This window comes from Osmia lignaria, chromosome 2, assembly GCF_051020975.1.
Source record: "Osmia lignaria lignaria isolate PbOS001 chromosome 2, iyOsmLign1, whole genome shotgun sequence".
NCBI lineage: Eukaryota > Metazoa > Arthropoda > Insecta > Hymenoptera > Megachilidae > Osmia > Osmia lignaria.
The window spans coordinates 11,204,371-11,221,939 of record NC_135033.1 but is presented as its reverse complement, the minus strand read 5'-3'; the positions used below and the strand labels follow the sequence as shown (position 1 = coordinate 11,221,939).

At 33.4% G+C, this 17,569-nt stretch overlaps 6 protein-coding genes across 12 annotated transcripts; 3 read left to right on the top strand and 3 right to left on the bottom strand.

Moving 5' to 3' along the window:
- The first annotated feature begins 3 nt into the window (after positions 1-3).
- LOC117608628 (potassium/sodium hyperpolarization-activated cyclic nucleotide-gated channel 1) lies at positions 4-2,582 on the top strand. Its single transcript, XM_034334046.2, has 9 exons — positions 4-134; positions 233-471; positions 567-782; positions 875-1,037; positions 1,146-1,279; positions 1,352-1,539; positions 1,649-1,854; positions 1,980-2,189; positions 2,277-2,582. The coding sequence occupies exons 1-9, from the start codon at positions 84-86 to the stop codon at positions 2,580-2,582; spliced, it is 1,713 nt and encodes a 570-aa protein (XP_034189937.1). The 5' UTR covers positions 4-83.
- Positions 2,583-2,730: 148 nt separating this feature from the next.
- On the bottom strand, positions 2,731-3,804 carry LOC143305734 (uncharacterized). The gene has a single exon (XM_076690497.1). The coding sequence runs from the start codon at positions 3,802-3,804 to the stop codon at positions 2,731-2,733; it is 1,074 nt and encodes a 357-aa protein (XP_076546612.1).
- A 356-nt stretch (positions 3,805-4,160) lies between these two features.
- On the bottom strand, positions 4,161-7,811 carry LOC117608631 (uncharacterized). 3 transcript variants are annotated; one of them, XR_013062887.1, is made up of 8 exons: positions 7,526-7,548; positions 7,283-7,416; positions 6,766-6,799; positions 6,571-6,655; positions 6,285-6,496; positions 5,877-6,218; positions 4,675-5,794; positions 4,161-4,528 (listed from the first exon to the last, which is right to left on the bottom strand). XR_013062887.1 is itself a non-coding variant. In XM_034334051.2 (7 exons), the coding sequence occupies exons 3-7, from the start codon at positions 6,883-6,885 to the stop codon at positions 5,453-5,455; spliced, it is 1,101 nt and encodes a 366-aa protein (XP_034189942.2). In that variant the 5' UTR covers positions 6,886-6,969; positions 7,283-7,416; positions 7,675-7,811; the 3' UTR covers positions 4,903-5,452. The 3 variants fall into 3 exon arrangements, 2 of the variants coding, with proteins under 2 accessions (XP_034189942.2, XP_034189941.2); XM_034334051.2 differs by lacking the exons at positions 4,161-4,528; positions 7,526-7,548 and adding an exon at positions 7,675-7,811 and having other exon boundaries at positions 4,903-5,794; positions 6,766-6,969; XM_034334050.2 differs by lacking the exons at positions 4,161-4,528; positions 7,526-7,548 and adding an exon at positions 7,614-7,631 and having other exon boundaries at positions 4,903-5,794.
- A 310-nt stretch (positions 7,812-8,121) lies between these two features.
- LOC117608632 (protein spaetzle) lies at positions 8,122-11,906 on the top strand. 3 transcript variants are annotated; one of them, XM_034334059.2, is made up of 7 exons: positions 8,239-8,263; positions 9,636-9,720; positions 9,808-9,838; positions 10,010-10,182; positions 10,255-10,320; positions 10,400-10,503; positions 10,596-11,906. In XM_034334059.2, the coding sequence occupies exons 2-7, from the start codon at positions 9,703-9,705 to the stop codon at positions 10,846-10,848; spliced, it is 645 nt and encodes a 214-aa protein (XP_034189950.2). In that variant the 5' UTR covers positions 8,239-8,263; positions 9,636-9,702; the 3' UTR covers positions 10,849-11,906. The 3 variants fall into 3 exon arrangements, with proteins under 3 accessions (XP_034189949.2, XP_034189951.2, XP_034189950.2); XM_034334058.2 differs by lacking the exon at positions 9,808-9,838 and having other exon boundaries at positions 8,122-8,263; positions 9,636-9,777; XM_034334060.2 differs by lacking the exon at positions 9,808-9,838 and having other exon boundaries at positions 8,122-8,263; positions 9,636-9,777; positions 10,400-10,499; positions 10,596-10,830.
- Spec2 (CDC42 small effector protein Spec2) lies at positions 11,445-13,544 on the bottom strand. Its single transcript, XM_034334062.2, has 3 exons — positions 13,431-13,544; positions 12,866-13,154; positions 11,445-12,790 (listed from the first exon to the last, which is right to left on the bottom strand). Exons 2-3 carry the CDS (start codon positions 13,118-13,120, stop codon positions 12,782-12,784), a joined length of 264 nt encoding a protein of 87 aa, XP_034189953.1. The 5' UTR covers positions 13,121-13,154; positions 13,431-13,544; the 3' UTR covers positions 11,445-12,781.
- Positions 13,545-13,580: 36 nt separating this feature from the next.
- Positions 13,581-16,791, top strand: LOC117608627 (beta-catenin-like protein 1). 3 transcript variants are annotated; one of them, XM_034334045.2, is made up of 9 exons: positions 13,581-13,714; positions 14,367-14,433; positions 14,507-14,886; positions 14,964-15,295; positions 15,369-15,592; positions 15,667-15,849; positions 15,905-16,052; positions 16,127-16,477; positions 16,550-16,791. In XM_034334045.2, the coding sequence occupies exons 2-9, from the start codon at positions 14,404-14,406 to the stop codon at positions 16,636-16,638; spliced, it is 1,737 nt and encodes a 578-aa protein (XP_034189936.1). In that variant the 5' UTR covers positions 13,581-13,714; positions 14,367-14,403; the 3' UTR covers positions 16,639-16,791. The 3 variants fall into 3 exon arrangements, with proteins under 3 accessions (XP_034189936.1, XP_034189933.1, XP_034189934.1); XM_034334042.2 differs by lacking the exon at positions 13,581-13,714 and adding an exon at positions 14,144-14,298; XM_034334043.2 differs by lacking the exon at positions 13,581-13,714 and adding an exon at positions 14,244-14,265.
- Positions 16,792-17,569: the final 778 nt, after the last annotated feature.

Below are 17,569 nucleotides of genomic sequence, written 5' to 3'. Positions count from 1 at the left end.
TTACAGCATATACATATATACAAAGAGTTAATTACCACTGACGGAACTATCGATCAGCTGTACGACCAAAACAAATCGTTTAAATGGATTTGATGGCTTACGTACCACATTTTACAGAAGCGCCAAATACAGAGGTCAATTACTGATTAATGATTCAATATTTAAACGATAAATCGATTTACTCATAGAAAACGACAAAAAAATAAATCCATTTTTTTTTTATATCGTACAGCGTGCGCCAGTCATTGAACATAAGTGTAGGCAGCCGGTGGAACAGGATGAGTTAATGAATCTGATAAAAGGCAATTCACTTTGGGCAAAGTTACAGCGTTGGTTTTTAAGACAACGTATAGTTTATCCAAAACATCCTTTAGCGCGTTTATGTCTGAAAAGTACAACTGCAGTGAATTATGAAATTTCAAGACATCTCAAATCCCATCCCTATATGATACATCCCTTCAGTTCGTTTAGGTAACTCTTATTTAATATTAATATATGAAAAATGAATGAAATACCTTTGAAATTTATAATTTTTTAAGAATTTTTCACTATTTTACTTTTCGTAGAATCATTTGGGAATCTTTCATGACAGTATTCACGTTTATCGCCCTTGTGATCACTCCATTCTCCATCACGTTCTACTTTGAAAAATACGAGAATTGGCATTTACCAACTGACACAATGAACATAGTATTCGTATGCGATATTATAACGTGGTTCTTCACGGGCTACTACGACTATGGGACAAAAGTTGTAGTTCTTGATCCTAAAATAGTAGCACGGTAATTTGATCATCAACTCACCAGTACTGATTGCTCGACTATGCGCGTGCTTAAAATTATTAAGAGAACGGTTACTTTCCTTGCTTTTGCAGAAAATATATAAGATGGTTCTTTGTGATAGATATTCTTACCGTATTACCTATAGGAGTATTTGATGTACTTCTACCCAAGGCAATTTGGTACTGCTCCACGTTCAACATGATGAAGATATTGCGCATTCGCAATATCATCGTTTACTTTCGTAGACTTCACGATGTTAGTTCACTACAATGATAATAATAAAAAGTTAGACAAGAACAAAAATGAAAAACAGAAAATGTAACGGTAAAAGTCTTACATATTGAAACGACCTCGTGATTTCAGGTGTACAGAATAAGTTTCCAGGTGTATAAAATTTTAGAAACAATCATAGTTATTTCAATAGGTATTCACTGGGCCGCTTGTATGGAATATTATGTTCCCCTATCTGTCGAAAAATTGGGCACGATAAGTACACAGTTAGTGTTTGATTTCATCTTATTTCAATCATGCTTCTTCGTATATAATTTCATTTCATTTTTCCTCTTCAGGTCTTGGATCAGGTCAAAGTATTTTATAAACAAAGAAACAACATTCAAAAGGTACCTGCTATGCCTGAATCGTGCAATTATCGCGATGGTTCGCTCTTCTCATTATTCGTCCATTAAAACGCCAGAAGACATCATATTGAACTTGATATTAACAATTCTAGGATTCATTGGAATCATGTATTTACTAAGTTAATAGTTTCTTCACATTAGAATGACAATAGTTAAACTACAGATTCGTAGGTTTACTTCTTAATTATTTAACTACTGAATAACAATTTCTATTTCTTGATCTTATAGCACAATTCTCTCAGCTAATGGCAACCTTTCATATAACTATTAAGCGTCATCTGAAGATAATACAACAGCTGCAAGAATACATGCGATACAAGGAATTACCGCACTCTCTGCAACGTCGTTTATTAATATTTTATCACTACCGCAACAAAAGAGGCTTCGAGAGAGATACAAAAATAATAAACGAAGTTTCACCCTATTTGCGAGAGGTTTAATTTCTTTAGTACACCACTAAAAAATCAAACGATTACACATTTTGTTATACGTTATTATTCAGCAATTATTCAACAAAATTGTAATCAAAAATACTCTAACAAGAAAAATCTTTTTGCAGCAATTAATTCTGCACAATTACTTGAGATTGATCGGCAGCGTGAAACTCTTCAATCATTTGCCAAAAACTGTGCTGGCACAGTTGACCAGCGCCTTACGTTCCGAGATTTACATGACCAACGATGAGATCGTTAAAGCTGGTACACGTGGCGAGGCTTTGTACTTTATTTCTTCCGGTACCGTGGCGGTCTATAACTCTACAGGCAAAGAGGTAACGTTAACATTATTATTCTCAACAACCTCGTCGACTGATTTCCTGTTTCTCAATCGTTTTATTCCACGAATGAAACTTGAAAAGGTTTGCCACTTGGAGGACGGTACTTACTTTGGTGAAATCGCTCTGGTGATGGATAGCGAGCATAGAATCGCGACGGTTATCGCAGTGGAGACCTGTGAAATCTGTTTGTTGCATCGCGACGACTTCCATCGATTTATATCTCCATATCCGGATTTGTTAAATCGTTTGCAAAACGTCGCCTTCGAACATTTGAAGCATACCCTCACGCTTGACGAAACCTCGAATCTAGAAACCTCTGCTATGCCACAGTATATTAATATTAGTAGCATCAAACGCAAACGAAATATCGATCACACTAAAACATGATTAAGAACAACTTTATCGTGTTCGTTAAGTGTTAAGGTAAAAAGTTCAGTTTTGTTGAGTAAACTTCATTTTGTTCTTGCGTTATTCTAGCTAATTAAATAAAGTTATTCTATATAAACAAAGTTATCATTCTACTATGTATTATAATCTAACAATGATACAAGCTTCTCCTTTTATACGGGTTCTTATAAGACTGCTGATAAACCGACATAAGTCTCCAGTGCTCTGGGTAATCAGCATCTCTGCTTCCATTCACCACGCTGAACGGAGGCGTCAACGTATCTATACAAAAAGATCTCCTAGCGAAAGGAGTTCTCGGTCTTGGTACCATCATTTTACCATCGTTCCTTTTCTGACCATTTCCACCTTTCTCCAGTCCCAATGCCAAACCCACAGCCGATTTAGTCAATCGAGGATCATCCCTGAGATTCTTCGAACCGCAAGCTGTACACTTTCTACAGGATCTCCTCGATTGCGTCTCATCCTTCTTGGAAATGTTCACTCCGTTCAAACCTCTGCATAAACACTCGCAACAACATTTTTCCCTCTTCTGATCTTCTCCTTTGTGTTTGTTTCTAGAACGTTCCGTTTGGTCGCTCCCTGTTTTGCAACGGCCAGGACTAGCCTGGTTCTTTACGGTCTCAACGCGAAGCGAATTTGTGGAGCTTTTAGACCCGTGTTCTACGAGTGTGAAGATAGCTGGCGCCAGACCTCCTTCCGAACCGTCGATGTGACTGGGTCTAGGTGGTTCGTAGACAGGATCTACCGGTGTCTCCCAGCAGATAGCCAGATCCATTTTCGTCTTGGGCTCCTTGCACCCTAAAATTGGTCCATAACGTTTGTTCAAGTTCTTACGATCTTTTTTAGATACCTGTTCGCAGCATTCGCAGAGCCTTCCCGAAGGAAGTCGACGACAGGGTCTTGGGCAGGGGTTCTTGAATACAGAATCGTGGACTTTGTCGGGGAGAGGCTGATGCTGGAGGTTCTCCGCGTGAAGCCTCTTCGCCAGAGCGAATTGATCGTAAGAAGATCGATGCTGCTCGGGTAACGGAAAATTTTTCTTCATTTCTCTTCTACTAAAAGATTCTGGTACACATTTTCTCAGAGAGGACACTTTTAAGTTTCCGGAAACATAATTTGGTTGACAACATTCGTGAAACTCGTTGCTTCTCAAGGTGACCAGCTTTCCTGGGCAGTGAGAGCAACACTTCTGAATCTTCATTTCCACCTCTCTTCATGTTCAGTTTGATGATATGGATGAAAGTTCAAGAGTTTAGAAAGTAGATTTGCCTGAACGCCACTATAGGAATGCCTTGGTTCCTAAATCAAAGTCGTTGTTTGCTTGACAACGGAACAGTTCGATAATGTGTTTCTACATAGCTATACAAAGATAGAATTGTCCCAAATAATTTCAGCTTTTGTATTGGATAATGATGGGCATTCAATATTCTATCTCTTGTAAAACTTCGATCAATTCATAAATATCAGAGAACGCTTTAATCCTTTTTCCTGTAATTTAATCGTTTCGAATATTTAAAAAAATGCTGAATTTCAAATTGCTAATTTAAAACATACGTACGGCGGTAGTTTTATTATTAGAGGGTACTAAATGAAACGAACAAGTTTCAAGGAATCTGCGAAGGAGGAAAGTTTCTGCTGCAGCCAGTGATTCTCCGTATCGTTACACAATACAATGATGAATACATTTGTGTACCTATAGCGGAATTGCTAAGCGTGTCTTGAATGGGGAATCACCGTTGCGTCGATGGGAAAATACACTGACAATGAATCTCTTTAATAACGCTCTACCCAGGATTACAAATTTGATCCGTTCCCGTTTCCTTCCGAGTATAATAAAAACAGTATTCTTTAGGGGAAACGTGCTGATACAAAGACTTAATCTTGGAATTTGTCCACGAGCTTCAACAATATATAATTGCCGTTCTCTGAAATCAAGAAAGGATTCATTAACATGAACTTCTTTGTATTTTATTATTAAAAAGTGAATATTTATTATGAAGTTATATAAAAATTGAATTCAAAAAGGCTTCAAAAGTTTTTCTTCATTTTTTACTGAAATCAGACACACTACCTTGTTTTATTAATTTAATGTTAACTGTGATTCAGACGGCAGAAATCCATTCTTTCCGCTGCCACCTGTTTCAATGGCACCTGACGTGAATCTCTATCAGTATAAGAAAACAGTTGCCCAAGGGATGATGGATTTGGCTCTCGTGTCGGCCAATGCGAATCAATTGCGCTATGTTCTGCAAACTGACGGCGGGCACTCATATTATTATCCATCCCTAGTTATGATAGGTGCCAGCTTGTTCCTGCAGATTACTGTGGGTATAGGACTGATTTGGAACAGCAGGTATAATGTGAAGAACGACAGTGAAATGTGCAAAGCTGTAAGAGCCAACAATTACACTGTAATTGGTATATTTCTGGTGACAATTTTGAATGTTTTCATCTCATCATTTGGTGTTATTGATCAAATGACTGCTGCAACTACATGATCCAATGACTGCTAGTGAAAGCCTGCGACAAAGGACGAGGCGAAGCCACCGCGAAGTATGTGTCACAGATTCTTTTTTATAGTATGAATTATTGCCTCGTACAGAGGAATACAATATTGCCCTTATCAGAACATCTCTGTTGTTCAATATTAGGGCAAATTTTAAAGAATACATATCTAATAATTTCAATTTTACATTACAGAGAGAGGAGTAGCGGCTGGCATCGCCCGGCGCCTGCGGGGGTATGGAATATTGGTATAAATGAAATAGAAATTATTTTACACTTTTTAGTGCATTTCGAAGTCGGATTTTTTTTTGTTAAAAATTATTTTTTTAATTTTTGTATGCAAATCAAACTTGAATAGAAGAAGGTATTGATTTCAAAATATCTTTCAATTCCTTAGACAGTTCTTCCTTTCTCTTAGACAGATCTTCCATATCTTTGTTTACTTCAGCAGAAATGTCTGTTAACCAATTTTCCATTTCTTTATTACTGTCTTGAACTTTTAATAAACGTGATACACATGTAGAAGGACAAGTTTGAGAAGCCTCAGATTCATTTTTGGAAGATGAACTTTCAAATCTTTCTTGTGTTATATAATGTAATAAAGAAATGAATTTTGAAATTTCATTCCAATTAATGTCATCTAAACTGAAAGTTGGAGATTTATTGTGTTCTTCAACTACGGTCACCTGCAATTTTTATTATCATCACTTAATTACTTTTTGCAATATATGTGATAGGTAAGAATAAAATCACACTTTTATTATTTACCATCCATTCAAAAAACATGTGTTCTTTCTTTAACCATTTCATGTGTGTATCTAACAAACCACCAATAATGTTTAAATTCTTTAAATATCTTTTATCCTCATTAGAAGGTGCCTTCTTATTAATTGTTGATATACGTTTTATTAATGCTAATTCTGATACACTGAGATGTGGTAAACCACTGACATTAATACTTGCAGCATGAGCTTTGCTTACTAGCTTAGCTTTTTCAGAAATTAGCTCAGATATCTCTTTTAGATTGTAATTTACTTTACCATTTAAGTATAATACATTATTTATTTGTGCAATCAATGACTCTGGTACATTGCACTCTGTTTCTTTTTTCTAAAACATAAATAATCTAGTACTTCTCATATTATAGTCTAATTTACTTTATGCTTGGCTAATTACTTCTGAGTTATTTGAATATGCACACTCTTTTCCCAGTACACTATTGGATAAATTTATTCTAATAATAACATTTAGAACATTTTGTGTTCCAAGAAGCCATGCGAATGCTAATAATAATTGTCTGTTATTTTTACTGTCTCTGTTTAAAGCATAAAACTCTATGGCTGGATACTGTAAATATGCAAAATACAATTTTGTTCCCCAAATAATACCTAAAAAGAAACTGAACTTGTAAACAAAGGCCATTATGAGAAACAATTTGGAATGAAGTATTAATGAAATTTACCATACTGTTGAAAATCAATTTCGATTTGCTTTTCTCTCACGGCATGATAACTTAAAGTATTTAATGTTTTCCAGAATTCCTCGGTCTAGAGAGTAAAAAAAAAGAACAAATCATCGAGTTAAAATTCGTCATTTTACGAATGTTTGCGTGCCAAACATTACGTAAAGGTTATACGATACTGCGCACGACACTCACGATATTTTCGGCTGTACCATCAAATTTTGTCAATCTAAAATATTCAGGTTTCATTACGACATTGATCGATGAATTTAAATGCTGACATAATAGTGATAAAACACTTTTGATATCGGACATTGTTTCAGAATTTGAATTCAGCTATTTTAACATAGGTACCTCCCGCGTGGTGATTTCAGCTGATTCAGCGCGCGTTTTTTCTACCTAATTAAAATATTACAAAGTTCGATTTAGTCTCGAAACGAATTCAGTTTTGATAAAAAAAGTACTTTGTCTTAGTAAATTGCTTGAAAACTTTTCCAATCATATTGTATAATATAAACCTTTCAGTATAATTCTATACATTTTGCACTCACGGTGCACTGAATGCCTTTTATTGTTCTCCAAAATGGTATTGTTTGAATCACAGAACCGGTTAACTGCTACTTCGAGCTTTTCGAAAATAAAGAAAACTTGCTACATAGTATTAACAAGTGGCAGTGACTATTTATAGGCTGTTAGCAATGAATACAGTTACCTGCCGATTTCCTTGTTGAGACGCACAACCGTAATTACGCTGGCGTTAATCACTGCACTTTTATCCTCGCTCAGGTCAGAATGCAACACTTCCTTCTTATAGACTATAAACCAATAAAACCGACAGTGACACACCTGTAAAAATAGTATTGTATTTTTAGATTTTTAATTATTAGATTTCTTGCTTACAATTTTTAAATTAAATTTAATATAATGTTAACTCTTATGTTAGTTAAATAAACACCTGCATACAATGAATTATAAAAGTATTGAAACGTCAAGTTACATTGTTATAATAATATTTAAGTATTGATATCGTGAAGGCATGCTACCATTTAATAATGGCACCTTTAATAGGTAATGCCATAAAACCGGTACAATGGTATTAATTACCCAGTGGCAGCCGGCTTATTATCCCTTAACCTGTCAATTCCATCACATTACGTCTCTGTTTATGAATCCATAGTGCACTGTGGGAACCTCCTACCCCGTCCCCTGGGATACTAAGTTTACGATTACGAGCCGTTAATGTGACGAGTTGACGAGTACCGCGGCTGGTACGCAGGAACAGGTCAATCGCGTACGATCGGCCGAACGTACCGGGTCGTCTAACGATCCATCAGTGATCCAAGTCTTGTGCTCTTTGCTATTCTCTTGTAATCTAATATCATTACGTATAATATTAACTGTCTGTTAACACAATTAATTCCAAAGTCTCAAACTTCAACGAATGCAAAACAACCAACGCATTACAGTATTATCAACTCGGAAGAGACGTATAAAGTCTTTGAAAACGCAACGATCACCTATAAACAAAATTGAAAAATAAGTGTCATTTCAGTATTCGTGCAGTGTGCGTGGGTGTATATGTGTGCGTATGTAGAAAGAACCAACGTAATAATTAATAAGTGTAAAAAAAATGCGACGAAGATGCGACGATCTGACTATAACGCTTTTCAAATTTGGCCTTTTAACAGTGCTGGTAAGAAATCATGATCTTTCTTTTTTTAAATATTATGTTAAGTTGATTAATCACAATGTTGCTATCCACGCTCATTTATGTGTTTTCATTCACCTATATAGAGTGATGGTCAGTTTTTAAAAACTTTTTAACAGTTGTCAAAGTTTTTAATTCTTATATCTGTTACAAGTATCTGCCAACAAACAACCTGATAAAGAAAATAATTGGAATGTTTTTGAATAGATATATGTACATTGAGAATAATAATGATATAAAAGAGATTCGGATGTAATCATCACGTACCGGTAGTGTGATGCTTCTTTGAACGTTGTGTGCATCGTAAAACGAAGTCTGAAATTAGCGTACAGCCCAATCGTATTTACGTAACTCGTAGAGATTCGTTATCGTCGTGTAACACTATCCAAGCAGTCAGGGTAAAGTGTCAAATTGAATGATCGGTTTCAATGATTTTTTATAAAATCGATGACGTTCTCGTTCAATCCAATTTTTCCAATTCCGTGATTATTCCCTGAATTCTGGGTTTTTTCGTATCAGTTATGCGTGGAGCATTGCACCTGATGAAGTAACAAATTGTAAATTAAATTGTTTGTTTACAAGGCAAGAAGAAATGACAATAAATTGTTTTAAAGAAATGTTTTTCCCATTTAGAAAATTTTGTTATATACTTAGAGATTTTCGTGATTAACCGCGTAAGAATAAACAATACACGTGCATACTTATTACTTTATAAATATTGATGTCATTTCGATTCAGTGTTTAATCGTCAGAACTTGATAATAACTTCTTCGAAACAATGAAACCTGACTTTTCAAATATGATAATGTTCTTGGTATCCGTTTTAAAAATAGATCGTGTAGTATAAATTAATATTTTATATCGTATACAATTTATATAGTACAACAATACGTATGGAAACCTTGTATTTTTTTATGTTATTCCGTTCATTATTAGAACCCATTTACACTTTAAAAATAAAGTGTTCAAAGAATACCTTAAATAATCGTTGATTAAAATAGTGTTCGCGCTTATCTCAACCTGACATCTTGAGTGACGTCTGCAATGAATAAAAGAAGAACAAAATGTAATAGAGACAGAGAAGTCTTACGAAGAAAAGATCACTTAATCCTTAAACTCGTTATTCAAATAAAAAGTAAGAATAACTACTTACCAGTTACATACATTACATGGTGTACAAAAATAAACATATCCGTGCAATCTATTCGCGTAATCGAGATATGACTTCTTCTCGGATAACATTAGACTTATTGTTTCATGTAATATTGTTTGAGCATTGTAATACTTACTTGTTTTACTATTAGCGGCATGTTTGTTACTTAACAAGATTTTAGTAGATTTCTATTTCTTTTTTCAGGCAGCACAGTGCATTTTTCCCTATCCATACCATCAAGCCGGTCGTGATGATCTTGAAGACCTTATAAATGAAACTGCTAAAAATGGTGAACAGTTCAACCTCGAAAGAATTCGCAGAAATGTCTCGAGGCATCAAAATACACGTATGTTTAATATACCTTTTTAAATTTCAGACTGAATCTTCCATGTTTCGACAGAAAGAAGGTAACGACAATTTGTTAAACGGTTGAACAGCTTAATTGGTAAAGTAGATACCTTCTAACGCGGGAAAGACTCTTGAAATTTAAATTTCTCTTTTCGTTTTTCAAAACGTCGAATCTGATATATTTTATTTTTAAATTATTTAAAATATGTAATTAACTGTTTTTTCATTAGACCGGTCATCACCACGATCGAGGCAGACAGATTTTGTGTTTCCAGAAGAAAGAATTGTACCTGCTTGTAAGGGGTCCACGTATTGTGAAACAGTGGATACTTATCCGAAAGATGTAGTAAATCGGGCGATTCAACGTAACGAAAGTATTAAATACTTAGAAAGTGTAGATATAGTAAGTATCGCATTTCCTTAGATGTACGGCGCTAATGACACTTAATTAACAGTATGTTTTACATGTTCACAGATTGATTTATCACCTGTGGAAGAGAGGATAGGTCAAACAGATGATATATCTCTCTGCATGTCCATGGTATGTATCTGTTATAAAAAATAACTTTTCTTTTAAAAACAAAACTTATTCTAATTCTAAAATATTTATTGCCCCCCAGGAACACCTTATATTTCCTCAATCAGCTAAAAATAAAGATAGCGAATGGAAGTTTGTTGCAAATCAAGAAAACTTTAAACAGGGTGTACGAATTGAAAAATGTAGGTGAGTATTGTGGTAAAATGGTTATAAGAAAAAAAGGAAGAAACTATTTAAGCATCGAAAAATTTATTTATAAAATTTTGTAATATTTACAGCAGAGAGAATACAAGTTGTACTTCAATTGGAAGTCTTGCTGCAGGTTACAGGACAAACTGTAAGCAAAAATACGTTTACAGAGAACTTCAATCGGTGATGACAAATGGTACAATTGCTCCGGATGTATTTATGTTTCCATCAAGTTGCTGCTGTCACGCATCGTTTAATGGAAATGTACTCACAAGAATGGGTGTAGACATTGTGGATCAGAGAAGTCAAATGACACTTATTAAAACGCGAAAAAGAAAATGAACATTTGAATCAATGTTACAAAGAAAATGAAGCTCTATCAGAGCATTTACCATTATGCCTTCAACTCTGAGAGTTTCTGAACAAATATGCACTCACAGCATAATCATTGTTGGCCAAATCAAGTCACCATAAACGTTCCATAGATTGGAGTCTAGTGTTACAACATTATAATATTAAACATCATTCCTTTTCGCTCTCGGTAATTTAGTTTTTAAGCATAACGATATATAATATTATATGTATATGTGTATATATATGAATACACTAAAAGAAATATAAGTTTTATACGAGATAATCTACCAGCTTAGCTGGAATATTTAAACTTAGAAGTGATAAGGCTCGTAGATGCGATGATCCATGATTTATGGATGGTCTGAAACAGGCACAGATTTGTATCGTGGGATACTGTGTGATATGTTATAGTCATTGAGGTCAATATTGTGATTTTTTAACTTAAGAATACCTTTTTATATCTGTTTTCAACAATAATAAATATTTTTTCACCAAGCAAAACAATTAAAATAAACGGTAATATATTTGTTATCCGTGAAGAAAAATATCAGCTGCTTATATCTAATATTTTATCAATTATAAAAATAAATATATGTAGATCGTTTGTTAAACGAAAAAGACATATTTTGCTTCAGGTAATTAATAATCTTAGTTTGCAAGTACACAAAAATTTATTCGTACATATTAAATACAATGCTTACAGCTATATTGTAGTTCTTGTTCTGACATAAGATTTTGTTCATGGTTAATTGTACATTAATCTTTATATTTTTGCCGAAATTTCGAAAATCTAAATAAAATACAATGTACAAGGGAGTAAAAATCTATTGAAACAAGGTTACATTTATGTGTTACAGTAAGTTTATTAATTTATACTACTTCCGAATAATCTTATACTAATTAGATTGTACAAAAATTTTGTAGACGTCACTGCCTCTTCAATTTTTTTTTTGCATGTTTTTCCACTGGTTCATGACCATATCTCTAAGAGATCACAATTTACATGTTTAAAATATAACAAACAATAGCTAGCATAATTCACGAGGTTTAATAGAGAATGGTTATAGACTAGGTGAATACGTATAAATTATCTTTTTCATTCCCTCAATTTTTTGACACATCTACATTCCAAAAGTTACCTAATGTAGGTTTATACACCCTATTCGGGGGTGGTTACAGAAATAGGAAAAATGGGCCGTGCTTTGTGAACGTGGACGTTCATCGTATATACGCTAAAATATTTATCCATTAGTCAGCACAGGTGAACTATGCAAAATACATTCTTTCGTTTTTTTTCTTTTTACACAAGTACTGCTAACACAGAGTACTTACATTCTCACTTGGAAGTATAAAAACATTATCTAATAATTATTAAGGATAAACCTAGTACTGCAAAAATCTTACCCATATCAAAAAACAAGTAAATATGATTAACGTGCGATATAACAATTAATATGTTAGTATGGTATCATATATATAAATATATGTATATCAGTAAACGTCGACTTTTTAACTGGAAGAATAAGTGTATGTTATAAAAAAAAATGCACCTGTAAAATGTTACGCATTATATGGCAGTTTCTGTTTCTATTAAGTATCCAGTCTTTCTATGAAAATGCAGATTTGATTAATGGGAAAGTTAAATGCACCCTGTAACTATAGTTTCAATATTGAGTGTAAAATTATTCTTGCACAGACTATAATAATTTTCGTCATACTGTTATGAACAGCAGTATTGCAAAACTTGATTTTGTCTGATTGTTAAATGTGTTCAAAATGTTTCCTAAGTAGGCTTTTAAATAGTTGCATATGTGTTTGTCTTAAGGAACACAAACATTGTAAGTATTATAAACTCAGTCATTTTCTTAGTCCTGTTGCATGATTGTTTGCAGGCCAGTCTAAAAGTACTTTATAACTATTTTCAACATGCCTGAAATAAGAATAATTTGGTTTTTTTTTCTTTCAAATATATTAATCAATATTCTTGAAATATTGTGATACATACCTTAACACTATATGCATTGTCATAGCCCCCTTTCATTTGCATCTGTGCCTGAATATTTGACAACTGTGCACTTGTCATATCAAGATCTCCACTGCTAATATGTCCAGTATGTCTAAAATTTGTAGGTACTCCTATCATACTACGATCTATCCTTAGCCTTTGATGTGACCTCTGTCTTCCATTACGTGTTCTTGGTCCTTGTTGTGTTAAACAGCAGGAAAAACACTGTACCCAAAGTTCTCCACTGCCAGCCATTGTTTAATTGTATATAATGTAAAATCTAAAAAATCTAATTGAATATTTCTTAGAACAGAAACTTTACAAATATAAATCTCAAAAAATTAAGATATGTATATATAGCCTTAAATTGATTAATAGAAAAATGTTTAAAATATAAGGACAAAGATGAACCAAGTAACTATTGAACCCTGTGTGAAATTATTTCTTTAATATTGTTATAATGGTTAACAAATATTATTAAATATCAAAGAATTATTTGAAAACAAGTTTTATAAATCCAATTTATATATATCATCGCGCGAATGAATCAGACATCCACACTTACCAGGTCGTCAAGTGATCGTACTGTCGTTTGGTCTAACCTTCGGGATGGCTTGAAACTCAAAGGCAGAGAGAAGCAAAACAAACATTCCCTTTTGATCGATGAGTTTACATGTGCCTGAAAAGGACATCGAGGCTATTTGTATATTCTACTGTTCAAATTAAAACCATAATAACGGTAAAATCCTTTGAAAATATAAGCAAACAATTTCGTGACTGAACAAAGGGAAATTATGTAGATACATACCGGTTTATAAGAACATAAAGTTTCGTATCAATCTTCACAAGGTACAGTAGACCTGCGTCCTTTCTGTTTCTAATCAGCTTATAAAACCATTATAAAATGATCGTGTCTCATTACATTGTTTAATACTTTTCGAAGGAAATTTAATAAAAATTACTTTATAGTTTTGTCTTTCTAAGGAGTTTCAAATGACGTTTGAAAAAAAAATTCAAATTTACCAAAGATAAAGCTGAATGTCAACGTGATCAACGGCAGGTCATCACTATAGTAAATTATGCTATATAACAAGAGAATTCGAACAAACCCGAAGAAAATCGAGATTTGCCGAAAGTTACTGATCTATAGAGTGCTATATACCGCAGTTCACCAGAGTCCATAACTGCGAAAAGACCAGTTTTCGTTCTTTGCGCTTCTCCAGTACGCATCTTCGCCCTGATTGGCGATACTCCCAAACGAAGTGGAAAGCGATTAGCAGAGAGCTCGCTGCGTTCCCCCACCATCTTCCAACCTGCGCGTCGCAGTTATGGACTCTGGTGAACTGCGGTATAGAGTTCCCATCACTGTATACTCCGGTATACATACTGACATTTTTGAGGTTAATTAATATCAAGTATATCCTTACTTATCAGTGAGTTTTCAGTTGTACATAATAATGGAATATATCAAATGAGGTTAATAATTGGATTAATATTACAGATATCTTGTTCTAAGAAGGAATCAAATATTTTTACAAATGGATATTGGTGAATTACTCTCCTACAAAGTATGTTTATAGTGAAATGATATGAAACTTACATTACTCTTAAGTTTTACTAATCTAATATTAACTTTTACAGCCACCAAATACCCCAAAAAGACCAATTGCAGGAGAAGATGATGATGAAGATGAATGGGAAAATGCTAAGAAACCAAAAAGGGTAATCAAAACTCCTTATCACCCACGTCAAAGACAGGCAAAGGAAGTTGAAGTTACACCAGTTAGAAGTAGTGAACCTCCTACACCTATTAGAGCTGCATTACCATCACCAGCAAATGATGTGGTTGAACCACAGTTGACAGAGAAAGAGAAGCAAGATATTCTGAAATATGTAGAAACAGAAGCACCTGAAGTAGAAGCATTAGATGAAGCAACACTTAAAAGAATGATCTTATTATTTGAGAAAAGAGCACTCAGAAATCAAGAAATGAGGGTCAAGTTTCCTGATCAACCAGAAAAGTATGTTATTTTTAAAGTAGGATAGACGAAGCAATAAATTTCATGTTCAAATGTAAACTGAAACATACTTTTAACAGATTTATGGAATCAGAAGTAGAGTTACATGAAACACTTCAAGAGCTTCATGTTGTTGCTACTAATCCAGATCTTTATCCATTGATGGTAGAGTTAGGTGCTGTTCCTTCTCTGCTTGAATTACTATCTCACGAGAACACAGATATAGCAGTTGGTGTTGTAGATCTTTTACAAGAATTAACGGATGTAGACATTTTACATGAGAGCCAAGAAGGTGCAGACACACTTATTGATGCTCTACTAGAGCAACAAGTCTGTGCTCTTCTTGTACAAAATTTAGAAAGATTGGATGAATCAGTCAAAGAAGAAAGTGATGGTGTTTATAACACATTGGGTAATGCATTATTAATAAATTCGAAATTATTATTTTTGAAAGGATAATAAAATATTATACGTATTCTTTTCAGCTATCTTTGAAAATCTTTTGGAATTTAGGCCTGACTTATGCATTGATGCAGGAAAACAAGGATTGATGCAGTGGTTGTTAAGAAGAATCAAAACAAAAACACCATTTGATGCTAATAAACTTTATGCTAGCGAACTTTTGTCTATTCTTTTGCAAAGTACACCAGAAAACAGGTTACTTCTTGGTGAACTTGATGGAATTGATGTGCTACTGCAACAATTAGCAGTATGTCTGATTGTATTTTTTTTTTACTATTTTTTATTTATTTTAAATCACTTGGTAATTTTTACCACTTTCAGTATTATAAACGGCATGATCCTCAAACCGCTGAGGAACAAGAAATGATGGAAAATTTATTTAATGTACTATGTTCAAGTCTAATGGCAACTGTAAATAGAGATAGATTCTTAAGAGGAGAAGGACTACAACTTATGAATTTAATGCTACGAGAGAAAAAAATGTCAAGAAATGGTTCTCTTAAGGTACAGATTAAAATACAATGTAGACCAAGTATTAATAGATTATATCATATTCCAGGTATTAGATCATGCAATGAACGGTCCAGATGGCAAAGATAATTGCAGCAAATTTGTGGATATTCTTGGATTAAGAACTATATTTCCTTTATTCATGAAAACACCAACAAAAAATAGGAAAAGGATGCTAACTGCAGAAGAACACGAAGGTATATATTTTTAATTACTTTCTTGTTTATAACAGTCCTATGATATTTTAATGAATATTTATTTTTCGTAATAGAACATGTAGTGTCAATTATAGCAAGTATGTTAAGAAATTGTAAAGGGCAACAGCGTCAAAGATTATTGAGTAAATTTACTGAAAATGATTACGAGAAAGTCGATAGGTTGATGGAACTTCATTTTAAATATCTTGAGAAAGTGGAAGAAGTTGAAAAAAATACAAAAGAAGATGAAGATGAAGAAGAATCGTACCTGAGAAGGTTAGACGGCGGGTTGTTTATTTTGCAATTAGTGGATTATGTATTATTAGAAGCGTGTACTGGTTGTCCACCACAAGTGAAACAGCGAGTTACGCGAATTTTAGCTCAAAGAAGGGCGTCCCTTAAAACTATTAGGCACATCATGAGAGGTATAATTCTTTTTATAAAGTATATTATACATAATAATTGATTTATCAAGGGTTCATTTGTTATTTTATCAGAATACGCTGGGAATCTTGGCGATGCCGGCGATTCAGAATGGAGAGAAACAGAACAACAACATATATTGCAATTAATCGACAAATTTTGATGTAGATTTTTCAGTGAAAATTTAAAAAAACTGAATTTCTTCACTATTTTTAAATTTTTATCAAAAGTAATAGCCTCGTTTGACATTAATTCTTAATAAGAATGTAAAATACATGATATGAAATTCTTTTTTATATGTAGGAACTACAAAAAATTTTGTAAAAAAAATTAAATGTGTCTGTTACATTTTAACTATTATTTAACTATTTGAAGTATGTGCTTTATCAAATTATACATTGATCAGTTGTTTTATTTGTAGTGTAATTCTGTGTTAATTAGTTCATATTACTCCATTTGATTATTAATGCTATGGTGTTCAATAGCACAAAACTTGACTGAAAATTTATTGTTGGTTCATATCAAAGTATTTTCCATTCGCTAATGAAATATTTTAGAAAGATATCGTAGATCTATGTTAATAAAATGGGTGAAGATAAAGTGATGATTTCAAGTCATCGTTCATATCATGTCAATTTTGCACAAAATAATCTCAAGTTTAGCCTACATTGTACAACCATACGAATCTGAAGATACTGTTTATAATTTACGAAATTACTACGGTGAAATTTTATTGTCGGACTATTTATGGAAGAGATACTATCGTAAGAAGTTTGGTCTTTACGAAAAATTTGTCGCCAACACTGGTTGCGTGCAGTACTTTCAAAAATTCAGCGATCGTAGCAATGTATTCCATTGTCAAAAGTATTTTTCTTATCTGGTGTTTGTCGTTTGCCAGGTAAGTACAAATTTTATTCAAACTTTTTATTAAACATTTTAAATGAACAATAACGTGTCGTTATACGGTACATATATAGAAAGAAAAACCATACTTTATGGTTCATATTTATGTAATTTTATTGTGAATCACTTGATAAATTCTTTTTAACAAGTAAAAAGATACGCGCGATTCCTCTCGCTCATCGTAACCATGA

Coding starts and splice junctions, on each gene's coding strand:
- LOC117608628 (XM_034334046.2), top strand. CDS start 84: ATGGATTTGATGGCTTACGTACCACATTTTACAGAAGCGCCAAATACA. Junction 135..232: donor CAGAAGCGCCAAATACAGAG/GTCAATTACTGA, acceptor TATATCGTACAG/CGTGCGCCAGTCATTGAACA. Junction 1,540..1,648: donor TGGAATCATGTATTTACTAA/GTTAATAGTTTC, acceptor TTGATCTTATAG/CACAATTCTCTCAGCTAATG.
- LOC143305734 (XM_076690497.1), bottom strand. CDS start 3,804: ATGAAGATTCAGAAGTGTTGCTCTCACTGCCCAGGAAAGCTGGTCACC.
- LOC117608631 (XM_034334050.2), bottom strand. Junction 6,656..6,765: donor ATGGTACAGCCGAAAATATC/GTGAGTGTCGTG, acceptor TTTACTCTCTAG/ACCGAGGAATTCTGGAAAAC. Junction 5,795..5,876: donor ACATGTTTTTTGAATGGATG/GTAAATAATAAA, acceptor TAAAAATTGCAG/GTGACCGTAGTTGAAGAACA.
- LOC117608632 (XM_034334058.2), top strand. CDS start 8,201: ATGCGACGAAGATGCGACGATCTGACTATAACGCTTTTCAAATTTGGC. Junction 8,264..9,635: donor TTGGCCTTTTAACAGTGCTG/GTAAGAAATCAT, acceptor TTCTTTTTTCAG/GCAGCACAGTGCATTTTTCC. Junction 9,778..10,009: donor CTCGAGGCATCAAAATACAC/GTATGTTTAATA, acceptor TTTTTTCATTAG/ACCGGTCATCACCACGATCG.
- Spec2 (XM_034334062.2), bottom strand. CDS start 13,120: ATGGCTGGCAGTGGAGAACTTTGGGTACAGTGTTTTTCCTGCTGTTTA.
- LOC117608627 (XM_034334045.2), top strand. CDS start 14,404: ATGGATATTGGTGAATTACTCTCCTACAAA. Junction 14,434..14,506: donor GTGAATTACTCTCCTACAAA/GTATGTTTATAG, acceptor TAACTTTTACAG/CCACCAAATACCCCAAAAAG. Junction 16,478..16,549: donor TATTAGGCACATCATGAGAG/GTATAATTCTTT, acceptor TTATTTTATCAG/AATACGCTGGGAATCTTGGC.